General features: G+C 42.1%; 2 protein-coding genes across 6 annotated transcripts in view; both read right to left on the minus strand.

Annotated features, from left to right (window-relative positions):
* Positions 1–7,183, minus strand: part of efna1b (ephrin-A1b) — a 32,661-nt gene extending 25,478 nt beyond the window's left edge. For both annotated transcript variants that reach the window (XM_085917697.1, XM_085917696.1), the window contains exons 1-3: positions 7,037–7,183; positions 6,195–6,322; positions 5,898–5,983 (exon numbers count right to left, since the gene is read on the minus strand). The gene's annotated coding sequence lies outside the window, so the exon portion shown is untranslated. The remainder of the gene's footprint in view (positions 1–5,897; positions 5,984–6,194; positions 6,323–7,036) is intronic.
* A 2,543-nt stretch (positions 7,184–9,726) lies between these two features.
* The window catches only part of efna3b (ephrin-A3b), a 55,059-nt gene continuing 40,504 nt past the window's right edge, over positions 9,727–24,281 (minus strand). For all 4 annotated transcript variants that reach the window (XM_085917700.1, XM_085917699.1, XM_085917701.1 and 1 more), the window contains 4 exons: positions 13,944–14,236; positions 13,814–13,879; positions 13,422–13,499; positions 9,727–9,892 (listed from right to left, as the gene is read on the minus strand). In XM_085917700.1, coding sequence (XP_085773826.1) covers positions 9,774–9,892; positions 13,422–13,499; positions 13,814–13,879; positions 13,944–14,236 — 556 coding nt within the window. In that variant the 3' untranslated portion in view covers positions 9,727–9,773. The remainder of the gene's footprint in view (positions 9,893–13,421; positions 13,500–13,813; positions 13,880–13,943; positions 14,237–24,281) is intronic.

A 24,281-nucleotide genomic window follows, 5' to 3' on the forward strand; every position in this document is an offset into this window, starting at 1 on the left:
ACAGGTTTTTGTTTTCTGTAGCACCTGTAAGGAAGTTTTTTAGCGCCAAAAAAAAAAATGCTTTTATTATTATTAAAAGGCTTTTGTTAGCTCTTACTCAAAAGACAAATGTAAGTGTACTATTCCTTGAATGTTTTCTTTGCATTTATTTTACATTCAGTAAAAATAAGTCTTAAGTACATCTGTATAAGTAATGAAAAACAAATCCATTCACGCTATATTTAGCCTCGAGCAATTTCCGAGCGCACAAAGGGTACAGATGTGAAGGCCAATAATGAAACAGCTCAGCATAATCCACCGTCCCCCCCCCCCCCCCCCGAATGATTTGGAGGTAACTTTTAGGCAGTTCGGGGAGGAGCCACATTGGCAGCCACGGCGGCGCTAAACCAATGTTGATTTGTAATTACATGAGATAAGAAGATGAGTGGAGGTTTACTGCATGTCTTGTCTAAATGAGAGCGGTTATTTGTGTGCTGGGGGCCAAAGAAGCAGACACTCATTTTACAGGCTTAGGCCACAATGCTGTCGGGAGCGTGACCCTGATGTTCCAGGGTGGATGTTTGCTTCCTGTGCATGCATGTGCCAACGAGTACACGCCGACAAATGCAGACGGGTTGGCACACACGATGATGACAGCATGGCACAAAGTTGTTTTTTTGGTGTCTATGTAGCAAATTGCTGCAGGTGCAGTTAAAGGTGTGTGTGTGTGTGTGTGTGTGTGTGTGTGTGTGTGTGTGTGTGTGTGTGTGTGTGTGTGTGTGTGTGTATGCTTGAGATGGCTTTAGTCAATTTGAATAGCAGTCCAGGTATCCGAAAAGAACAGAGGGCCACTTCTGCATAAGCTTGAAGTGTTTTGGGTTGACTTGGTATATTAGCATAATAGCATTCCTGCGTCAGGATAGCATAAGATGATAGGAATGTCTTTTTTTTTTTTTTCATTCTGTGGCGAGGATATTTTGACACAAATGTCAAAAAGAAAGAATTCCTCATGGTTCACCACCAAACTTGTCTGTCCATTTTTTTGTCAGCAAGCCATTGTCTGGTTCATGTTGAATGCCGACATTAGCAATTATCTGGATTTGGATTAACATTTAATGCCTTCCACCATGTAATTCATCGGAATTATTATTATTATTTTTTTTGCTGACGAAGCAACCAAACAAAGCCAATAAAAACGAACGATGCAGCCAATAAGGACCAAACTAACCCAGACATATGAACGATATGTCAATTCAACTGGCCAAAAGCCAAAACAATCTTATCAGGAGAGGCATTGCAATACAGGCGCAATAGTTTATTTACCCGAAAACTTTCCACCAAAACCCTTTTACACAATAAACTGTATTGATGCCACCATGAATCAGAAACACGCCGCACTGCCTTAATCAGACAGTGCTGTTATTATTAATTGTCACGACAAAAATCAGCCAGACCAGATTTTAACAAGTCGCGCACACACATTCTACAGTATCCCGCCATGACAGCCTGTTATTTCTTCCCTCATTAATTCCTCGATTTGGTTCAAGCAGTACGCAGCAAGTTGCAACGTGCCCACAGCCCGTGTGTGTGTGTGTGTGTGTGCGCGGCGGCCAGACGGTTCAGCTGTTTATTCGGAAGTCATCAGGCATTTTAAGGACTTAAAAGTGGAAACGATTTTACAAGTTTGGCAAAAGGAAATGACGTCCGTGTGATCGGGACATAAAATTAGTACAGCGAGATTAGGAGGGAAATCTCGGGACATGTGGACGCATCGCCATATGCCGCGTCGAGCTATTATCCACTACTCAAACCAAGTAGTGTGGATTACCAGTATAAGCCTTTTATTTTGCTCCTTGGACACCAATGAGATGAGAGAACATCGCGCTACTTTGGCAGCCAAGTGGACCGGTGCCGATTAATTAAGAAACAATGGACTCACACATTGTCCCACTGACCGTCAGTATCGAAATGTTCTCACAGAGCCATCAAACGGCGTCCGTGTCTTAAGTGTGATCCTAGATCCAAGTGTAAAATGATTCTATTATTGAAATCTCACAAGTGGGCACGATATTGATTTTGTTTCTGATTTTCACGCCGTGGAACGGAGGTCAGGAGGGTGGTTATGCCGCATGTGATGACCACGTCATCCCAGCTGGAGGGGGGGGGGGGGGGGGGTCACATTCTAACATGTTTGCAGCCACGTGTTGGTGTGGACCAGTTGGCGCCTGGCATTAAGAGGTAATCAACACGTGGAAATTTGGTCGCTCGCTGCCACGAAGATGTCTCACAAGCGCTCGGGAGCTTGGAAGCGGCGAGCGTGTGAGGTCGTGTGGGTTAAATTGTGCGTGCACGGGTGGATGAATCAGACGAGCGTGACTTGATTGCCACCCATCGTGTCGCTAGCCAGCTTCGTGTGTGGGTTATCAAATCACATGTGACTGCCTAGCGTTCATCTAGAAAGTCTTTTCTTGCCACTTAGCTAAGAGAGAAGAAGTCAAAGCAGCTCAGACTTTCCCCGTCTCCAGCGGAGACACAAGATTTTCCAAATGTGGGCCCCTTCCTTGGTGTGCCTCAGGGCCTCCTGCTGGAGCCCTTGTTGTTTTCTCAACCAGCCTCGAGTCACGCGATAATCAAGATCCATATCAAATTTCCGAGAGTGATTCCAGACATCGTACAAAAGGAAATTCATTTCAGCCGCTTGTCTATCATGTAATGAAAACTTCAGTCAAAGAGCAAATGGAAGTCTGTCTGCTATCAAACAAGACCCCAAGGCAAGATCTTCACCTGAGCTAGAGATTTACTCTCAATTCCCGCAACGTAATCTAAGGATCATGATTTTTGAAGCTTCACGGGCATGTTGTTGGGAGTTTTACACTTGTGGACAAACAAGGTGTCCAAACAGAACTCTGGGTCAATTCCAGAGGCTTTGTTCTTTTGAACACCTTCTCTCTTCTGCTTCTGATACAGCCAGTACTTAAGACCCAGGCAATGTGACTCCCACTCAGAACCTCAGCCTCACCATTATTTGCCGTTAAGATTTTTCAAACTTATTCGTCATTGTCGTGCAAAGCTGACCTTGCTTGTCAAAGAGACATCGTGGATGTCAATCCGAAGAACATTGTCAACGCACGCCGTTATCGTATTATTCAGGTTTCGCACAATACTTCAGCATTTTTTTTTTTTTCTTCCAAAGACTTTATCTGCCACAAAATGTTTTTAAAGAGTACGAGCTGTCTGGAAGAGAAAAGATAATAGACCAGAGAGCTTGCACATTCTTCACGAGTCCTTCTTCTCTCCCACAATGACCGGTTTTGACAAACTGTACAACCCTCATATGCCAGCTCTGAGACTAAAGCTGTTTTTCTTGCAATCTGCAGTCATATAAGCTTCTGATTAGATACCAAGGAAGGACATTTAAAGCGCCACTCGGAATAAATGAGATCTAAAGCCATTAAGTCGATCCGATAACCAGTCTGCTCTCTTTTAACACCTGCGCTCGTTTTGCACCAGCTACTGTAAGGCAAACAAAAAACATATGGCAGGGTGGGGAATATTTTTCCTATCAGGGAGCATTTAATTGTTTACGTTTGGGAGGGGGCGGGGCTCATTGGAATGATGTAGAAGATTACAGTATTGGGTGTGAAGAATGTCTCCATGCTAAATGAGGTTTTCCAGTTCATACAGTGGCACATGTATGAACATATGGAAATTGTGACGCCTCCCACGTGATGTGAATCAGCCAATCACATGCTTGCGTCACATGCTTTACAAATGGGGGGGTTGATTGTGGGCGAGCAGTTAGGGAGAAACTCGACGGATTAAAATTATTTGAAAAGAAATCAAAATGTTCTTTTAATTATCGAGTCTGTTGAATATTTATAAGCCTACCCACAGATCATCTGAAGTAAACAAAATAAATACAAATAAAGTCGGACGCATTTTTCAGAAGTCGATAACAGATGGCAAAACATTTACCCCGGTTGTTTAATTTCACACTTGATGGGCGGGCACTCGCGAGAACAAAGTCTCAGAATACAAGCAATTAAGAAGTCAATTCTCCACCTTTTATGGGAACCGTTTTACTTTTAATTGCTCTCATCCTTAAGTTTTAAAAGTCAACCTCTCATTTGTATCTTCTATTTAAATACCGTGTTGGAGTCGGCTTTGGCCGAGCGTGAGAGGCAGAATAAATATAACCCTCCCATCTGCTTCTGCAGTCCAGATGCTGTCTCAAAAATACAGAATTGCGGCTAAACTTAGAGCGGACAGGCTGTGTCGAAGGGGAGAGAAAGAGGAAAAAAAAAAAAAAAAAAAAAACTCGGTCCGTGACTAACTCGCCGAGCATCAATCTGAGGGCAAGTGACAGCGTCAAAGCAGCCAATAGGAAGGCGGGAAGGAGAAAACAACAACAACTTGAAAGCAGTGTAGACAGTGTGAAAATGAAGTCATCCATAAGCTGTAGGGAGGAGCCGTCAGGAGGGGAAAGCAAAATGTCCAAACAGCAAAGACGGCAAGAGAAATGGAGGTTATCCAGCGACAGGGCCATTTGTCACAGTCAGCTCAGTGACTCTCTTTGATGAGATCAAGTAGAAGAGAAAAACATCCACTGTGTTGTGGAATCTACTTGAGACTAGGAGAAGAAAATTGCCAAAGCCGTGTCGGGACAGGGCCATAGTTCTTCCAGCGCTATATATATATTTTTTGTTAACAGAAAAAAAAAAATGTTTTGTGTCGAGATAGAAGATAACGTGACTGGGAGGGGGAAAAAAAAAAAAAAAAAAATCCCATTAGCATCTCACGAGGTCGCAACGTGATCAAGTGTGATTGTTAACCTTCTGTCTTGGCGATTCATTTTTAAACGGCGATGACACAACCGAGCGCTCGGCGCGCGCACGAGGCCCAGGACTTGATCAGCAGTCACATGGTGCGACAAACACCCAGCGCCTCATGCTATTGATGCCTTGGAGGTGTTGGAAACATAAAGGTGGCTCCACTTGGAGAAAACACAAAATTATTCAAGACTGAACGTGACGTCTTTCATTCGCTGCTGTCAAGGGGGTCGTGGGAACAAACATGGCCGCCTAATGGTTGCCAAACTGGGCACCCCCGCTCCACCTGGTATGGCTTCGGGCGTCCAAAATTTTGATTTGCAATAAATTGTCATATTAGAAAAAAAAAGAGCATATTATTAAATGAAACAAAACACTAAACCAGCTCCTCCTTAGCTTTTTTTTGTTTTGGGGCCTTGGTCAAGATAAAATGTGAACATTTTCAGATATAAGCCAGTGTTTGCACAAAACTTGCAGGCTTTATTTATCTTGGGCTAATGTTCTATATATAAAAAAAAAAACCTGGCATGTGAAAACAGGGGTGTGTAGACTTTTCATAACCACTGTACTTATTCAGACCATATGTGGATGCCAACCCAATAATGCAGTACATGGAAGATGGATTAAAAGCAAATTTTTCCTCTGTGACTTTCAAGGCAAGACCTTGACTTGTCAATGATAGTAAATTAAATCCTGTGGTAATAGTTGTTGTCAGCGTAGTGTGTGAGTTCACATCTCCCCAGCCACACATTGTCTTCTCCGTTCATGACCTCAGCACTCTCATAGCGTTATATCATAACCCGATAAAGTAAATCCGCCGTTTAATCTCAATGACTCGAGTTACACAATGGCTATTGTGACTTGAACAGATTTTGCTCTTGCTCATGAAAGATGACAATGGAGCCTAACGACGAGGGCACCGCTCGAAGCGCTTTACAGCGACGCCCTGTGGCTGGAGGCGGTACTGCAGTTTATTGACAAAAGAAACTGAACATCGGAAAATATTTGAAATTGCAAAAGATATGCAGGATCATATCTGGTTGCAAACCTTGATAGTGAAATTTAAAAAAAAGTTTCTTTGAAACTCACCAGCTCAATCGCGCATTATGGCGCAGAATGCAAACGTTCTGACTTGACTCTTTACGCCGATGATTCAAAGGAGGAAGTGATGATCACTGTAAATGAACATAAAGGAAAAGAAAAGTGAAAAATTGAGGCAAACGCATCATGAAGGCTGAAGATTATCCCGCCTGACTAAATCAAACGCCTCAATGCCTTTTTTTCCCCCCCTCCCTCTTACAAATAACACTTGTCAGCCATTAGTCATCATTATTACGCCGTCTTTCCTTGAGGCACTTTTCTCCTTTTTTGTGTGTAAAACATTACCTGAAATAAAGGTAATGGGTCTAAACCATGAGTCACATCTTGCGTCTGACAGTTTTTCTCCGAAGCGCTGTGAAGATGTGTCATCCATCCTGTTTGTCTTCTGTTTCGCTTCTTTGTTTTTGTGTGTCCTTAATAGGAAATAATACAAAATTCACTTCACTTATACAAAATATAAAGTTCGAGCTAGACAGTCAGATCATTGGTTGATGGAAAATCATTAAAACTTGTATAACATCAGCAGTATTCTTATTTCCAATCAATAATGCACGTGATCCATGACATCAAATAAAATCTGAATTCTCACAAAAACAAAAGGCCAGCAATATTGAATGGCAACTTTATTTTCCATGACGTCACAATTGGCGGCTGCCACGTTTGAAGTTTGCGTGTTGCTTTGTTCCGGTGATTACGGACTGTTTCAATAGAGAATATTAATTAAAAAGAAATTCGGATTACTATGTGCCATTTGACTGCAACTTAACAATTGGGAGGAACAGTCATTTCCTCATATACCGCTAATTACATCCGACTCCTACCATGCTAACCGCTATAGCCTTGAGGGTAATGTTTGACAAAGAAGGCTAAATTGTCAGCTCACTCAGTGAAACACTTATTAAAGTTATAGAGAAAACAAATGACCACGATTCTGTTAACGAGCATACATAATAACAACAAACACAAAGGTAACATTAAATCTTGGAGCAGATAAAAAAAAAAAATGATAAAAGCATCTTTGTGGATAACGACAAAGCTTAGCTTCATTAGCTTAGCTAGCTAATGTCAGGAGCAGTAACCGGGCTTCCAATTAACAACAACAAAAAATGACAGCTAATGTTTCTTACCTTATTTGGCAAAGAATGTTTGCCAGATGCAATCCTAACTATTAAATGATCAAATTTGCGCTTGTTTTATAGTTGTAAACATTTCAAACGAGGTTAGGCAGGTCCGATCCGACGGAGCTTGTGCGGCTTGACGTTTCCTTGTTTCACACACCTGATTCAAATTAGCAGGGGCCTTATTGCGCTTCTAGAGCACCGGTATCAAACCTATGGCCCGGGGGCCAGATACGGCCCGCCACATCATTTTATGTGGCCCGCGAAAACCAATTGTGCATCAAAATCGTGTCATTACTAGAATTACAAATTGTCTTCACTTTGAATACCCTTTTTTTATATTTGACCAGTTTTTACTCATCTGATTTGAAAACATGTTATTCGTCAGTTTGTTTTGTAGCTTTTACTGTATAAAATATGAGGTGCTCATACATTTATTTGGGTCGACAGTCATAATGACCCTCCGAAAGAAGCTATGACGACAATGCTGCCCACGAAAAAAAGTTTGACACCCCTCTATAATCTAGAGCTGTTCAGGAGGTTGTGTATTTTATATGTGCCTTTTTTGGATCTATTTTATTTTTTTAGGTTCAACTGAATGCTACACCACAGTGAGACATGACTTGTGTTTACTCTTCCCAACATTCAACCTGTTGCACAAACATGGCCCTCCATTTGAAATCACTCACGTGCCATGCAGGTGACGGCAGATCTTATCCGTCGGAGCGTCGGAGTGTCAAAGCATTATTGGCAAGGGACAGCGTCAACTTTGATATGTTAAAAAAAAAAAAAATCCAATCTGACATTATCAACACAGCACGCACACGCTCTGCTGCAACACCTCCAGCTGTCCTCTGGGATTGGATTACCCGTCCATTTTGTCACATCCTCAAAAAGATTGTGTTGATGTGTTTGTTGAGACAAATAAAAGAAACGGGAAGCACATCTTTGTTAAAAGTAGGATTTGTATTATTTCGTTATCACGCTCATGGTTAGAACCTCTGTTGTTATGCTTTGTTTGTTTCTTCGCTTTACATTTAAAGTCATTCCGGTCCGAAGGTAAACATGATTGTAACTGTTGTTTCCAACACTACTAAATGCTTCTGTTGTGTCGCCAGACAACGTCGCGTACACTTTCACACGCACACACGCACACGTACTTTCTTTTGTGTTCTAATTCTTAAGTGCAAGAATGATTGACCCTCCCTCCCCACCCTCATAGCCAAATATACACCTGGGCTGCATCACACTGTCAGACCATAGAGTCCATATGTGTTGCATTGTATACTAATATGATCACACACACACACACACATATATATATATATATATATATATATATATATATATATATATATATATATATATATATATATATATATATATATATATATATATAGTTTCAGAGATGATTGCAAAGGCCACATTTTTTTTAAAAGCAGACTACTGTACATATATAATAAAATAAAGAATAAAAAAAAAAAAAAAGCTTTTCACACATATAGGCTCTACAATCTTGTCATGTAATAGTTCAATGAAACACGTCAAGGATTGACAAGCAGTCTGCAATGCAGCCCAAGTTAACATATGGCTCAATAGTATTCCATCACCATTAACAAAGACACATCACAGAAATGTCATAATAATAATAATAATATAATAATAATAAAAAAACAATCAAATGAAAGCTACACTGAAGGGACACTGAGTTTCAAGTTTGTAGAAAAAAAAAATCCCCCTCTTTCATTACGTTTCAAAACGTTTAAATGTTCATTCGCGGTTCGGTCTTGACATTTACACGCACGCCTGAACGCCTCACACGCCGTTTGAATGCGAGGGTGGTTCATCAGAGTCCGTCTGGGCGTTCCAAATATTGTCCATTATGATTGACTGGTGGGGGGGGGGGGGATTGGTAACCATGGTGAAATAAGGTGCTAGTTGCCATGGGAACGTTCTCCTTGGTAAGCAGTCCGTTATTGGAGTAGTAGTGGTTGACTTTTTGGCTGGTCACAACCTCTCCATCTTCACATTGCTTTTTTTTTTTTTTGAATTTTGAATCATAAGCGTGTCATTGGCGGGTTGGATCCGTTCACAGATAGAAAGAGCAACACACTCCCTCCTTCATTCCCTCCTCAATATTGCTGAGTGTTCACATGCAGGGATGCTCAGCCGTGACTGTGCACACGTGTGCTTTGTTAACCTCGGATATTTAAATGCTTTTACGAGTGATCCCCCCCCCCCCCCCCCACCCCCTCGGCTTGACTGTGAGTGGAAATGATGAAGAAGAAGAAGAAAAAAAAAAAGCAGGAGTCCCAAGTTGTGTTCATCTTCTGCTGGGCAAGAAAGAAAAAAAAAAAACAGTCCTCCATCGCTCCACAATGTTCCCATCAAGTTCCGAGAAACATCCATTTGATCCACTTGAGTTCAATTGCGTGAAACCATGACAACGAAGCAACAGGAAGTGAACCAGCCAATCAAAAGCGTGGGTGGATTTAATGACTTTTTTTTTTTCTCCCCGTTTTACAATTATTTAATAATTTCAGTCTGATGTAGCCACTTTTATAAATGCTTTATGTGGCGCGTATGATTTAACACACACACGCACACACACACACGCAGACAGACGTTACACATACACAAACTGCATCTTCACTGTCCCGCTCGCCCGCCCGCCCGCCCGCCCGCCGCTGCACCGTCCACCCTCCGAAGGCTCGTTGGCATGGTGACGCTGATGCGACGGCCGTTGCTAGGAGACGAAGAGCGCGGCCAGCAGCAGCATGGTGACGGTGAGCAGGAGGCGATCCCGGGACGGGCTGCTACCGCTCACGCTTTTCTCCAGCTTGGGGACAGAAGGGTTAAATTCATCTGAGGGAGACAAGAGAGGAAAAAAATAAGGAATTTACTTTTGGAGTTCAACCAATTTGCCTTGAAATGAAACATTCATCTTGAATGGACGTGATAACATGCTCCAACTCGCTAGGCGCCACTGGAAAGGTCAAGAACAATACATTTATTGCTAAATCAATCAGTCCAAACTCTGCGTGAATATTTTTCCATTTGGCTCATCTCGCTTCTTGTACCCAATTAACTGTCCGGTAACGTTTCAAAAGAAAAAAAAAAAAAGCCGACAGGCAACCAGAGTGACACACGCAGCACGTGTCAGCTGTTATTATAACGTTTCTATTGTTCTGCGCTGACACACGAGAAAAAAACACACACACCTGGTGAGGTCATAGCAAGTCTCGCCGCACTTCACGGCGTGCGGTCAGACACGCCTTCTGACCCAGCCGACTAACGGCGGGGTCAGCAGAAAAAAAAATAAAGGCGGCTATAGTCTGGCAGCTGCTCAGTGCAGACAGCAGACTCATGTAATGATGAGACGACACCTGCCTTGTGCTCAGTTGCTAACCCAAACAGCAGCACATACTTTACCCGGAGACTTTTACATTGCAATCAAAGAGAGCAATTACCACGTTACGTAACTGGAGCCAGCATGGGAATGATAATAGATGAAAAGCTGCTTGCACAAAATCTTTGAGGTCATATCCATGTTGTCCTCGGGCATTCTGGTAAGTTAGCACAAACGCAGGCTAAACATAATAGCGGTGAACTTTTGTCATCTGTAAGGTCTGGCGAAACGGTAGAAATATTTATATCATGGGTTTATTAGTCTGGGAAAAGTGCCTCGATGGGAAGATTCAAGTCCCAACACAGGCCAAGGAACCTGTTTTGACCTCACTGACTTCAAATGGTTGTTAGAACAATTCCAGACAGCAGCTGTCATTTGCGGTGCTTGTGAGTGAACTCAGCTGTTTGCTTCATTATGAAAACTTTTTCATCATCATTCCAACCTCAACACACATTTGCCCTTAGCGTAATTACTCACAAAAAAACAATTCAGCAAATTGAAAAGAGTCCAGGAATTGAATTCATCAAAACCGATGACCGTTACAAGTTGCTTAAAATATTTAAGTTCGACCAAAATTGTGTGTTTCAACCTCTCAAAAAAAACATTTTATTTACAAAAAAGTACTCTATAATATTCTGCTACATAAAATCATATCATAATAACAAAATCGAATTTAATAAATGGCAACTAATGGTGATTAATTTAATGTGGCTCTCTCGGGTGTGCATGACATGGCCAGCAGGGGGCAGTGCAATATATTCCTACCAACAGAAATAAGAGGAGATTCACCGAAAACTTGGGTAACAGGAATGTTAGTCATTTAAAAAAACACATTGAGTATTTGTATACTGTCTCTCTACATGTTTAGATGCACCGTTTGTGTTTTATGACACTATGACACTGACGAGCAAAGCGATACGCTTCTTTTAAATATCCTATCAGACCACCTTGAAAGTCGACCTGAATCTCAAAACAAATTGTGAGGTTGCGGTCCATCAAAAGAGTCGACAATGTAATTGTAGTTCAAAATAAAAAGGCTCAGAATGGCGAAAGGGCCTGGCGTCGATGCTAAAAGCGGCCGTGTGACTAACGTTACATTCTCATCAGTGACGTCCCTCCTCCATGTTCCCGGAAGAGGTCGTCCGACACGTCGTCAGCGGTAATTGCCGCGATAATAAAGGCCATTAAAGAAAAAGCTTCTGATTTCTCCGCTAATGGCCGGACCTGCTGGTCAGAAGCTGAAACCTGAACCAGAAGTAATCGAATCGCGCCAGTGTCGTAAACAGGGAAGGGCGGTTGAGTGAAACGGGCGCGGTGACAATAAGCCGGCTGATTTGCAACTGGCTGCCGTCCTGAGCGTGAAAGGTGAATAACAGTAATTAAAAATGTGTCGCGACAAGTGTAATTAGATGTCAGTCGAGGAGACGCCTCGGCTTGTTAACTTTGTTTATGCGCTTGTTCGCAGGTTTGCTCGGCTGCTCACTTTTGACTCTTGCGTTAGATAAGCGACCGTATAGAATTTTACATGTCTTGCTCAAACTAGATAGAAAGAGTCGCTTGCGCCGTTGTGAGCGTGAACACAGCCGACGACTTTTAAATTCTGCACGGGAGAGACGCAGACATTCTTTGACGTTACACAACGAGAAATGGACTCAATAGGGAACAAAATAATGACTGTTTTGAAAGATTTTTGTCTGCAACTGGAATGAAAACACACACTGTCCATAAATCCAAAGATTTAAATTTCAGTACAGGTTTCCTCATCTTGTCTGCGTTCCTATGCAGGATCAAAGGCGATGGAAAAACACGGAGGCTGCACGAAAAAAAATGGACCGCGGGAAGACGAAGAACTGGACAGAACGTCCGAGGCGAGTTCATAAGACTCGCACGGCAGTGATGACTTTTCTCGTGACAGTTGTGCGACCGGACTGATTTACGAGACACACACACACACACACACACACACACACACACACACACACACACACACACACACACACACACACACACACCCACACACAGATTAATAACAAACATATTTTACAAGCTGTCACAGAAGAGTGCAAAGACTTGACAGGATGAGGATTGATGCCCACGTGGTCGCTTCCATAAGACCTTGTCAAGCGCACATTGTTTTTTTTTGGGGTTGCTGTAAAGCCACCTTAGCGTTTAATTGAGTCTGTCAACTTAGCAATTTACTGCCCGCTGCGCTGCCGATGCTAAATCAGCGCTGACGGATTTAGCATCATTTGGGTGACATCAGCTGCTGTGCAATTGAAGGTTCGCCAATATGTTGTAACTTAATGGAAGAAAACAGCCTTTTTTTTTTTTTGCTAAACACTCAGATTGCAATAAATCGAGCGGCAAAATTCCCCAAATTGACTCATCATGTTTGTCATACTTCAGAAGGGTGTCAAACATATGGCTCGGGGCTTGGAATTAAACATGTTCAAAAAAAACTATACAAAATAAAAAAATAAAAAATTGAGGCTGCAAAATTATGAAAAGAATTTCAAGGTCTATTAAACACGGTGGTGGGCGTGTCCACTGAATCCTGACAAACTGTCAAACAAATTCGAATATATTGAGCATCTTTCTTCAGCCTACATGTCGGCGCTGCAAAAAATATATCCGCATAAAGCCTCCGGTGGCCGGAGCATATCCCACCAGCTCGCTGAGGGGCTTTGGACAGTCAATCAAAAAGAGCATATGAGCTCTCAGCAAACACACACATACAAAAAATAAAATTGTTTTCAGGACAAAAAACAGCAAATTCTTCTTAAAATACATAACGATCATTTGTGCTCAACAATTAAAGCTCATTGATGCTTTTGTCAAGATTTCCACATTCATGTTCTTTTCTGATGTTTGCCACGTTTTCCGCCATCCCAGCTGTGATTCCAGTGTGAACAAGTACCAGTGTGTCTGGTTACATCCACATGTGCCTGGAAGATGTTTTCCACACTGGCGGGAAAAACCACTCACCCACGTCATCCATTTTTAGGCCCGGTCTGAGCGTGTAGTCCGCCTCCGTCGGTTCCGGCTCGCCGTCCACGTCGGAGGCTGAGAGAGAGGGAGGGGGGGGGGGCAAGGAGCAAGGGGTTAAACTATTGACCGAAGGGCTTTTAATTACTTCTGAGGAAGACAGTTTGACAGACACGTTCGAGAGAGAGCAGGATTGGGGAAGAGCACGGGGGGGTTAACAAAATGGCCAGGAGCGATCTGACTGACAAGCCACGGCAGCACTGGGGAGGGGAAGGGAGGGGGGGTCGAGTGGAAAAAAGAATGAAGGGCGATGGAGTCTGCCGGGGAGGAGAGGTTAATATTTCAGGACTGGATAGGCCGGGGATCAAAGTGTGTGTGTGTGTGTGTCTCACCTGTGGAGCAGCAGACGTACACACGTAGTCTCAGGCAGCTTCGGCCGTGGTGGTGAGTGGGCGTGGCTAAAGAGAAAAAAAACCTTCGATGAAATAAAAAGCCACGACTGAAGAGCAACAGGCCGCTTACAGATGTAGTAGTACTCCTGCCCGACGTGGAACTCGTAGCCCAGCGAGAAGGCGCTGTAGCGCTGGAATTTTTCCGAGAACTTGATGGGGGCGTGGGGGGCGTGCGGCCGGTTGCACTCCCACCTCTTGAAGCCCATTTGGGGGTCGCAGTTGCGGTAGCCGCGGTAGCTAACCATGTAGAGGATGTATTGCTCGCTGGTGCCCACCATGCGCTGGCTGTCGTTGTAGTGAGGGCAGTAGATGTCCAGGTAGTCGTTGACGTTCACCTGCATCGTGTAGCCCTCCCGTCGCAGACTGAGCAAAAAAAAACAAAACAGGAAAATTGGACAAAAAGCACTGACGTGACAAACCGGGGGCAATCCATCATTAATTCAAATCGGAGTTATTCCGAACACAAAAGTATTTGTTGCGAATGGACCCCGGGGTGACCGTGTGTCTTCTCAGCGTTCGCGCCATGTTGTCCCCTAATCCCAACGCTCGTACATCAGCCCAAAAATCGACGCAGTGTTCGCTTTCAGCCCTAAAAATAAAAAGCAAGTATGCCTGACAGGAAGATAAGGTCTGACAGTTTCTTGGTGTGTGTGTGTGTTTTATAAAATAAAATATATTCTTTCCTGACATCCAAAAGTCATCTTTCTCTTCCCATGACTGAGCGTGGCTCATATCTGCTGTAAATCAGGAACAGAATGATGCAGTCAGTTGGAAAGTTCATGTGTTGCTAAAAGGCCACAAGGGGGCAGCAGAGTGTCACGCTACGTCTTGATGCGGCTTCTCGTCTCCTCCTCGCTGGTTCTAGGTCAGGTCTCTAAGGAGGTTATTATTCAATTATTAAATGAAGATCGAAACAATGTCTTCCCCTCACAGCTCCTCTCAAAGCCTCGTCCTTCTCCCCCCTCATTTCCTCGCTTTTATAGCCGCATGAAAGAGTAATTAAATGCCGGGCAGTCATTCTTCCGCCTCCTGCTTCTCCCTGGGCCATCTCAGTTTTTTTTTTTTGGGGTAATTATACGCAATGCAGACATGTTGGACTTAATGTAACAAAAAAAAAAAACCCACAAGTGAGCATTCACAAAGATTACAAGAAACAAAGAAATGGATCTTCAGAAAGTATTTTGTATGTACAGGTAAATTGAGGAGTTTCATTAAGACTTTGCTGCCATCTTGTGGCACCTATGAGTAATTACAAACATTTTTAGAGGGCATCAAATCACTTTCACTTTCACCACTGCTTACAACACTAATTTCCTTATTTAAATAATTATTATCTATGAATTATTTCATCCTGCATTTGAATCCACTTCAGGTTATTTTCTTACGTTTACAACAACTGACATCGCCATTGCAGTAAAGGTTAAAGGTGAAGGTTTGCTCTCCTCTGCTGCAGGGTCACGTTTTGTTAAGAAATACAGTTGTTACAAATGGAAAGCGAGGTGAAAGCGCTATTTTCAGTGTTTGGAAAGAAAAGCCAGCCAAGGTAAGAGCGAGAGACGGCTTCCGCCAAGGAAGCCTGAATGTAGATCAACTCAGGGAGCGGTGGGAGCTCAAATGGAGCATGCACGTGAAGAAAAAGGAAAAAAAAAAAAAGAGAGAGTTTTAGCGCTTGTAGGGGGAGAAAACAAAGAGAGGGAAATGAGCTCGGAGCATCTTGAGTAATCTGGAAGCAAATCCCCGCCTTAAGATAAAAGCACATTTTACCATCCCCAATGTGTGTGTGTGTGTGTGTGTGTGTGTGTGTGTGTGTGTGTGTGTGTGTGTGTCTGTGCACCTGCTTTGCTTTTCTGCTGTGGACAAGCATTTACTGTGTGAGACATCAAAGCATCAATCTGGAATCTTCTAAACTGGATGGCAAGACCTCTTTAAGGGGCGGAGCAAAGCAAATATGAAACAATGTCAAATTGCAATCTCACCGCAGGATAAGGTCGATAATAAAACAAACAGCAGACCCGTTTGTATTCTGCGGGAATGAGTGATTTGGGGATTTAAGTTTATTAAAGCATCCGTCTCGTCGTGCCGACTAATCGAAAAGTGATGTTGAGCAAAATAACGGAGGAAATGAAGTGAAACATTAAATGGTGTGCTGCACTCAAAGCGCACACAAAAAGTTGATCTGTTGATACAAATTGGCTTTTTTCCTTTTTTTAATGGCTTGCAATTTGTTCTCCAGTGATTTGTATTTTGGTGACAGCTGGAGAAAAAACACAGACTAGAATGTCACGCTAAAACTTTTTGACTTTAAGATGGCTTATACATTTTTTTTTTAATGTTTTGAAACACTTACTCATGCTATTAGATACCAAAGGTGTCTCCATACTTTTGGCTAATTGTGATTTCTTATGAAGAAGAATTTGGATGAACACTTAGGCCTCTTACGCTACTGTATTTTAATCTGGTGGCACTGGGAGAGCTCCAACGATTTTGCTCAACGATTTGAATCAAACGGAATTCATTTTTCAAATATGCTCTGTGATTACGTTACGAGGGAAATCCGACCCAAGAGACCAGCGACTTGAAAATTCTCGTCGCGGAATGAAACGGGGCCAGCGGGATGGCTCACGCTTATGTTTGCCACTTGTTTCTTTTGTGCAAACGTCATGTGACACCCTCCATCCTGTCATCATCACATTTCTTTCACCAGCTTTTTTACATTTCCATAACGGAAAGTGCGTCCGTTTAGAGTGGAGGGTATCAAAATGGATTTTTGTGTCATTCCAAAATGCCCTAATGGATTTCCATTTGCCTTGATGGAGTTTATGACATAAAAAGGCTCTTGGGGGAAGGAAACAAAGTGGCGTTGTCTACGCTTCCCTCCATGTTTCATGTCGGATCACTCCATCTTGCTCGCAAAAAGTCAGAATATTATCAGATATAAAACTCTTGTTGGTAATTTTTTTTAATATATGATATACTTATGTTTCATTTGAATTATTTTTAAATAATTTGTATTATATATAATAATATATCTATATACATATATATAAAAATATATATATTAATATATTAAATAAATATACAGAACATTTTATTATATATATATATATATATATATATATATATATATATATATATATATATATAAAATAATATATATAACATATATAAAAATATATATATTAATATATTAAATAAATATATAGAACATTTTATTATATATAATATATATATATAAATATAATATATATATAACATATATTAAAACCATATAGATGTTTTTATTATATATTATTAATATATGGCAAGTCTCGAGAGTTCTGTTTGTTCTATCATATTTTTCTTCAAGAATGGATCTCAAATTGTCTGCGCACTTTCCCCCGACGTCATCCCTTTCATCGAAAATTGCACACAATGGAAGCGCCCTAATTTGCCGGTACCTGGTGGATTTCTCGCTCTCTATTATTTTTCCACTCCTAACCAGTCTTGCTCCTAAAAGCTCACCAGTGCCCTTTTGAAAAAGCTCTCTGGTGAGAAATGATCTTAACAGGTACATTTTGTACAAGGCTTTATTAAAAGCTCATTGTTCACCAGAATGCGTCTTAATTGGAAATGTTGAAATCATCTCATCAGCAGCCTTGAAAAATCGGCGTGGAGGTCATTAGGAAGACAAGAAGCAAAGCCAATGAGATAATTGCTCAACTTTCCGCCGTTGAATTACACATGTAACTGGAAATTAACATCATTTATTGATGCGCCAGATCTCATTTTGCTTTAAATGATGACAGCTGAGTTTTAAATGTTACCGCCGTTAGTTTTGCCTTAATAATTCCTTTACGTCTGATGTGACTGGCTCATTTATGTCTTTATCTCACAGAATGCACAGATGCGGGTCTAAATTTACAATAAAAATGGTAAAATCTGGAGGGGAAAAAAAAAAAAAAAAAAAGTCTGTCTACATGTGTTGCTTCACCATTTGTGTTCAAATACACGATAACAAAAAATACCATTTGTTTGTATGTTCCAAGGCCTTTCGGATTTTTTTTGTTACAAAATATATCCGTAAACCTTGTGAAGTCACAATTCCCCGTTGCGGTGGGCGTTTAAAAATGTGGAGTAACAACAGAAGAGCAAAATGTGCCGAAATGTTTTTTTTTTTCCAAACACATCAAAGCAGATGTAAGTCTACGCCATCTTCAAAAGTGGCCCGTGTTCCAAACATTGCTGCTATTCAGGATTTAAAAGCTATTCAGCCTCCCGGGGGCCACCATTCTTCATCTCATCTTACTCCAGCTCAGAGATGCCAACATTGTGTGTGTGTGTAGGTTCCAATCAGGCATCAGAGCGAAGGATAGAAGAGAACATCTCTCCTGCTGAATGGAGACTCCCAGACATGTGTAGCATGACTGACGTTGCCATCAAACACCGAGGAAAATCTTCCTACTCCAGCTCCCTCAGCTCACCACTCTTTTCTTTTTTTTTTTTTTTTATATCATCTTTGTGTCCATTCAGTCTCGATCAGATTATTATTATTTTTTTTTGCCTTCGATAAATACAGACGGGAGTTAAAAACTTTTGATAGCACAGCTTTTGATAGAGATGCTGTCGTTGGTGCATCTAATGAGATTCTGTATATATGTAGTCAAAACAAAGAAAATAATGTTTATAAAAAGTGTACACACCCCTTTTTTTGCAGGAGGACACAGAACGATACAGACTTCCCACTAGCTTAGGACCTACTTGAATAAGGACTGTTACTTTCCTTTTCTCGAACCCTCGGCGGAATTTTTTTCGCGTCCCGTGTGGGATCTGAGATTGGATGTGCAGCTGTACCTAATGAAGTGGCTGATGGGTGCACTTTCTTCAAGTCAAAATCAATAAGTGTCTGGAGTGTGTCAAGCAGGCCGCAACATCTTTCTTTCAAGGCTGATACAACACCTTTCTCGCTACTCATGGTCCATTGGTGGTTATTGATAAAAATGTTACAGCCTGAAAAATCTTTTCATTCTCCTGTCACGTTTCTTTCTTTCTTTTTCTTTCGCTGCTTGTCTTCCCTTTCTCCCTCCATCCATTATCCAGTCGGGGGATTCTGAGTTCTAAACAAAAGACTGTACCACTATCACTGTCCCAAAAAAACCCCCACTCAATTTCATAAATAAATAAATAAATAAATAAATAAATAAATAAATAAATAACCTTTGTGTTTTTTCATAACAAAACAAAAATAAACGGACTTACGAAAGAGAAACATACTGAAAGTGGAAAAAAAACAAACTAAGACTAGAAACGGTGATTAAAGGCAAACGCTCGTGAATAAAAGCCTGACAAGTGCTTTCGGCCCTTAATTTGCTGACTTATTGATTTTCTTTTCACCTTTATTTATCAAGCATTTTACAAGCATCCGGCGTATCTCGTCACTTTCTCTGGCAAAGCCTCCCAATCCCTTTTGCTCCCATCAATCTTTTCGGCGCTGCTGCAGTTCCAAAAGCCGCCACTAGAGCGAAGGATAGAGTGCTCGTTGTTGGCAAAGCTATGATTGATGCTGATGCAGTGGGATGGCTGTGGATAGACTCAGCACTCGCCCAGACATTACCCTCTGCCCCTAGTTATCGATTCTCCCCGTTCGTTGCCCCAAACAACGCAACTGCCGACCCGATCCCGAACACCGAAAAAAAAAAAAAAACACACACCGAATTGATCGTGCAGCGCGGTCTTGTGAAAACTGATCAATGCCCCGCATAACAATCAGTCTGCTACTTCCTGGCTCAGCGTGACGGTCTTCTGTCCCACTGATATGTTTGGGTCAAGCGCCGAAGGCTCCAATATCAGCTCTTCGGGGAAAAAAAAAAAAAGAACCCAGGCAACGTTTCCAACGATAACAACATCACTCAGGACCGTCTCCCGAGCCACATCCAATACGAGATCGGATGGAAAAAGACATTATTTTCCTGGCAGAGGGATGATGTGGTGTTAGAGAGAAAAAAAGAAAAAGTCTTGGCGAAGGTAATATTTGCTTAAAGTGGTAAGGTGGAAAAGATCTGCCTCATAAATGGCATCACATATGAAGAAGAAAGCCTCACAGCGAGATATTGGAAACTCAAAAAGGGGAACTATTATTATTTTATTTATTTTTTTGATAGAACTTAACCTGACCTATATAATTCACACCTAACTTAAAACAAAGGCGACCCAAACAACCTTTGAACTGATTTGCCCGTATTCAAAACCGAAGTGTCCGAATAATTTGCCGCAGCTAATTGACCCGAGTCGTATATTCCGCCAAGTTAGACACGGAGCAGCGAGTTTGATGACTCTAAGTCCGAGGAACTGAAAAGAAAAGAGCCCTAATGGGCTTCCAAGACAAAACCACAGCTGGCTTTCAACATTAGTCTCCATGGCGACAGAAGAAGCCCTCGCCATGGAGCTTTTGTAACCCCCCTCTATAAAAAAAAAAAAAAAAGGAAGGAGGAGGCTGTGGGGGTTCATTGCTTGGTCTTCAAATCCATCCATTTGCTTTTTATCCACATCCCTCCTCAGACTCCCTAATGGCTAATTAAGTAGCACTTATTACTGCTGCACATTATCACAAATCATCAGCTATTACTGTGGCAAATTGTGTCCCGTCTTTTTTTTTTTTTCCTCAAAGAACCCCCCCCCCCCTCGCCTGCCCTTTTTTCACTTTGGTTTCCAAATGAACAAAGAAGAAGGCTAAGAGCAGCGTAGGAGGCTGAGTGGATACGGTGGCCTGTAGACAACCTGGGTCATGTGACTAATGTGACATGTGACTGTAATCACAAGCACATCAATGACAAAAAAAAGTAGGGCCGTATTTAAGTCTCCGATCCTGAACACAAGATTTGAATCAGCTCTTCTGTGGTTACACGGACACAAAAAAAAGCAACATTTTTTTTTGTTTCCCTCCATTTATCGATAGCAAGATGCGTTTCATTGTCATCCTTTCCCGTCTTCCATAAACAGGAACAAAAAGCAAAATCTTTTCGATATAAGATACAGACGCTCGGAGATAGTTCCAAACTTTGCAGGCTTGAAAACAATTCATCAATCTGACGTGTCAGATGGTTTTGTTTAGACGCGTATTTTCCTTCGTAAATCCATCTGGCCCAGAGCCAAAATAAACAGTTTGGAGTAAGCCGAGCACTTTGAAAACCTCAACCTGACCACGGACTAAATGAATTCCATGTCTCTCTTTCTTTTTCGCTACGCACACACATGCACACAAAAAAAAAAAAAGCACAAGCATTAAAAGCAAATGGGAAACTCATGCTTAAGCCATTTGGGAAGCAGCTCAGAAGGAGGCACAATATTAGGGGGGGGCTAACAACATCGACAAAACGAGTTTGGAAACCAAAATATCCCACGTCATGAATATACTCTGTGGTGAAGCAGCATGTGGTCCATTCTTGTTCTTGTACGCTCTGCTCTCTAAATTACTGACAACAATCAGATGTTATGGTAAGAAGGTGGCATTTATTTTCGCTTTTTAGCTTTAGCGTAGCCTTGATGCTCATTTGGTAGCACTTTCAAACACGTCCTCCTTGGCTAGAATAAATAAACGTATTCACGTATTGTTATTGTGGAAGTGAAAGCCTGAAGATTGGAACAGATTGTTTGTCTAAGAGTTTGGATCTCAATTGGTCCTGAAGAAAAAAAATAATTACGTGTCGGAGAAATCAATGGAGCGAAACGAGGCAGTCGTTCTTTTCTACTTTTGTCGTCGTGCTTTCTGCCGACTTCACGCTGGGTGACATTTATGTCGCGTCTAACATTTACTAAGCACGAAGAATGTAAATTAAAAAAAAAAAACCTACATTTCCATTTTTGTTTTCAATTTTTAACAAGTCAATTACATCAACAAATCACTTTGACCACTGTCTGCCGCGTCGTGAGCCTTTTTTTTTTTTTGTCACAACTCGTCGGCGAAGCTGTGATTCTCTCCGGTGAACATGAGCCGACTCTGTCAGACTCGACGGTCTATCAGCGGAACATCCTTCTCCCATTTCCCACCTCCACATCACTCACCCCCCCCACCCTCTCTGTCTCTCCATCCTTATCAGCCTCTCCCCATCTGTCTCTCCTTCCATTTCATATTTCACGTTCAATCTTTTTTGACGGCGCTCTTCACCGACACCTGAGGCTCCCATCCCTTTCCTCTTCCCTCCACTGGCCCCGTCAATGTGTCGTCTCTCTCCGCCCCCGATGTCAATATGTCTAACGGTGTGGTGGCCGGCTGTCAATCATCACGTGACAGTCAGCAGAATGTGCATTGACGCGGGCGGACCTGTGCGAGTGCGTATTAAATAAAACATCACACGGCAAAGACCTGACCTGCTTTTCGCTGCCTTTGAAGCTTCAATGTAAGAAGCCGTGCGCACGTGGCGCATAGTAGCCAACTTAAAAAAAATAAAAAAAAGGCTAAATATAGAAACTATTAACTAACTAAATATTGAGAGATATGGAAAAAAAAAATCCCAACTATGCTTATGAGGTGGAGTAAAGTAAGAGTGGAATATAAAAATATGACTTTGGCACAACGGGATCTCCAAATAGAAGTGGAAAAGGCAAAGTCGGCATTTATTTCCCCCAAACAAAGACAAGTTCAGGTTATTATTTTGATATGGCTGCCATTTCGGGAGCTGATATTCTTCCCATGGAGTTAAGGTTGGCCAACATGTGGCCATCTTCTGAAATGTGCTGTATTTATTCATGTTCTTGCTATTTATTCCAAAAGTGAAGCGGCGAGAGCTGTGAGTGCTCATAAAGCCGCCGCCAAAGAAGCTCTGCCCAAGATGAAATATGCATGGGGCATAAAGAGCATATGGACCATCCGTCTCAATATCCGCACCGGCCCACCGTCAAAAAAAAAAAAAAAGATCATTAAAGAACACGCGCATACATAAACACGCGCACACTATGCTTAATGGTTTATCAGTTTGAGTGCCAACTTTGTGCTGACCAAGCAAATGCAATAACAGCTGCGTACATTTGCTCGCTCGGAACGTGGAGTCGTAATGGAAAGGCGTTATATCAGCAGCTGTCCTTCGACACGACGCTAACATCTTGATGCGCTCCACAAACAATCGATGCGATGGTCTTGCGTAAACCTCTCAGTATTTTCTTTATGTTGTGTCAGTAACCGTCGGTCGCAAAGATTTCAAACGCGAGACAGACGTTGAACCCGGAGGCAACAAATTCCAACACTCAAAAGTTGTCTCGATGAAGCAAAAGGTAAACAATGACTAAATCAAGGAGTGACAACTTGCTCACTAAATAGCTAGCTAGCTAGCTTACTCGCTAGCCAACGAAATAGCGAGCAAATTAACAAACGAGCTACCTAAATAGCTAGCTAGCTGAGCTAGCTAACTATCTAAACTCTAACTCTTGCACTCCTAACACACTCACGCTAAGAAAAAGTACATCACGTTGTTATTCTTAGCTAGCAACTAAAAAGCAACAACTAACTAACGAGAATAATCAATATACAGGATATAACGGATGGATTGATCTTTCTACAATTGTATGGCAGTTCATGTTGAAATGTGGCCTATACCGTTACAAATTATTCTCGAGGTTCTAAAGATAATTTAGTAAGACTCATCAACGAGGTGCAATTAGATTCCGACGAGAGCGGTTAATCGTTAACTGGCGTTCCGATTAGAGAGAGTTGATGTTCAAAACACATGCTTGTTTGGATGTTTGTCGCTTTGAGAGTTAGCACGGCGGCGTTTTTATTTCTCGCTGCCTCGCTTTCAACTTCACCTTGGTGAATTTCCTACAGCCGCGGGAAGGGCCCCCCGGCACTCCCGGTTTTGAAATTGTAAATGTGCACTTTGAAGGCAGATGTGCCACCTGCTCACCTCGGCTCCTCTGGACCTCATTTGACAGCCAATTTTTAGGCGCACGTATAAAAAGACGTTGGGTATATTTTCGGAGGCAGCTGGCTTAGGAGTTTGACTTTTCTCCCACATTCCCTCTGGCAAGGACTTCTTTCCTCCCCCCCCCCCCCCCCCGCCACAACTGTCATCAAACAATTTCTTTTCTGGTCTTGGTCACCGCCAATCTCTCCACTCTTGTGTAAAGTTGTAATCCCTTCGCCACCTGTCGTTTTTACCTGCCTCCGTATCGGAGTCATTATCTTTTCGCCCCGTCCCCTTCCTGTCATATCCATCAATCTGCTCCTATGTAAAATATCTCCATCAGCTTTGCTTATCTATCACAGGTTGACCCTCCCCCCCTTCATCTCCTTGGCTGTCTGACTTCGACATCTCTCCTCCCCCGCGCCGATTGAAATGCAGAATATTTCCCGATTCGCTTATCGGCATCTACGGCAGGTTTGTGGCCTTCAAAGCCAAGGTTCAGGCAACAGGCATCCGTCCGTCCATTAGTTTATCTC

This window comes from Syngnathus leptorhynchus, chromosome 8, assembly GCF_054491065.1.
Source record: "Syngnathus leptorhynchus isolate UIUO chromosome 8, UIUO_Slep, whole genome shotgun sequence".
Classification (NCBI taxonomy): Eukaryota; Metazoa; Chordata; class Actinopteri; order Syngnathiformes; family Syngnathidae; genus Syngnathus; species Syngnathus leptorhynchus.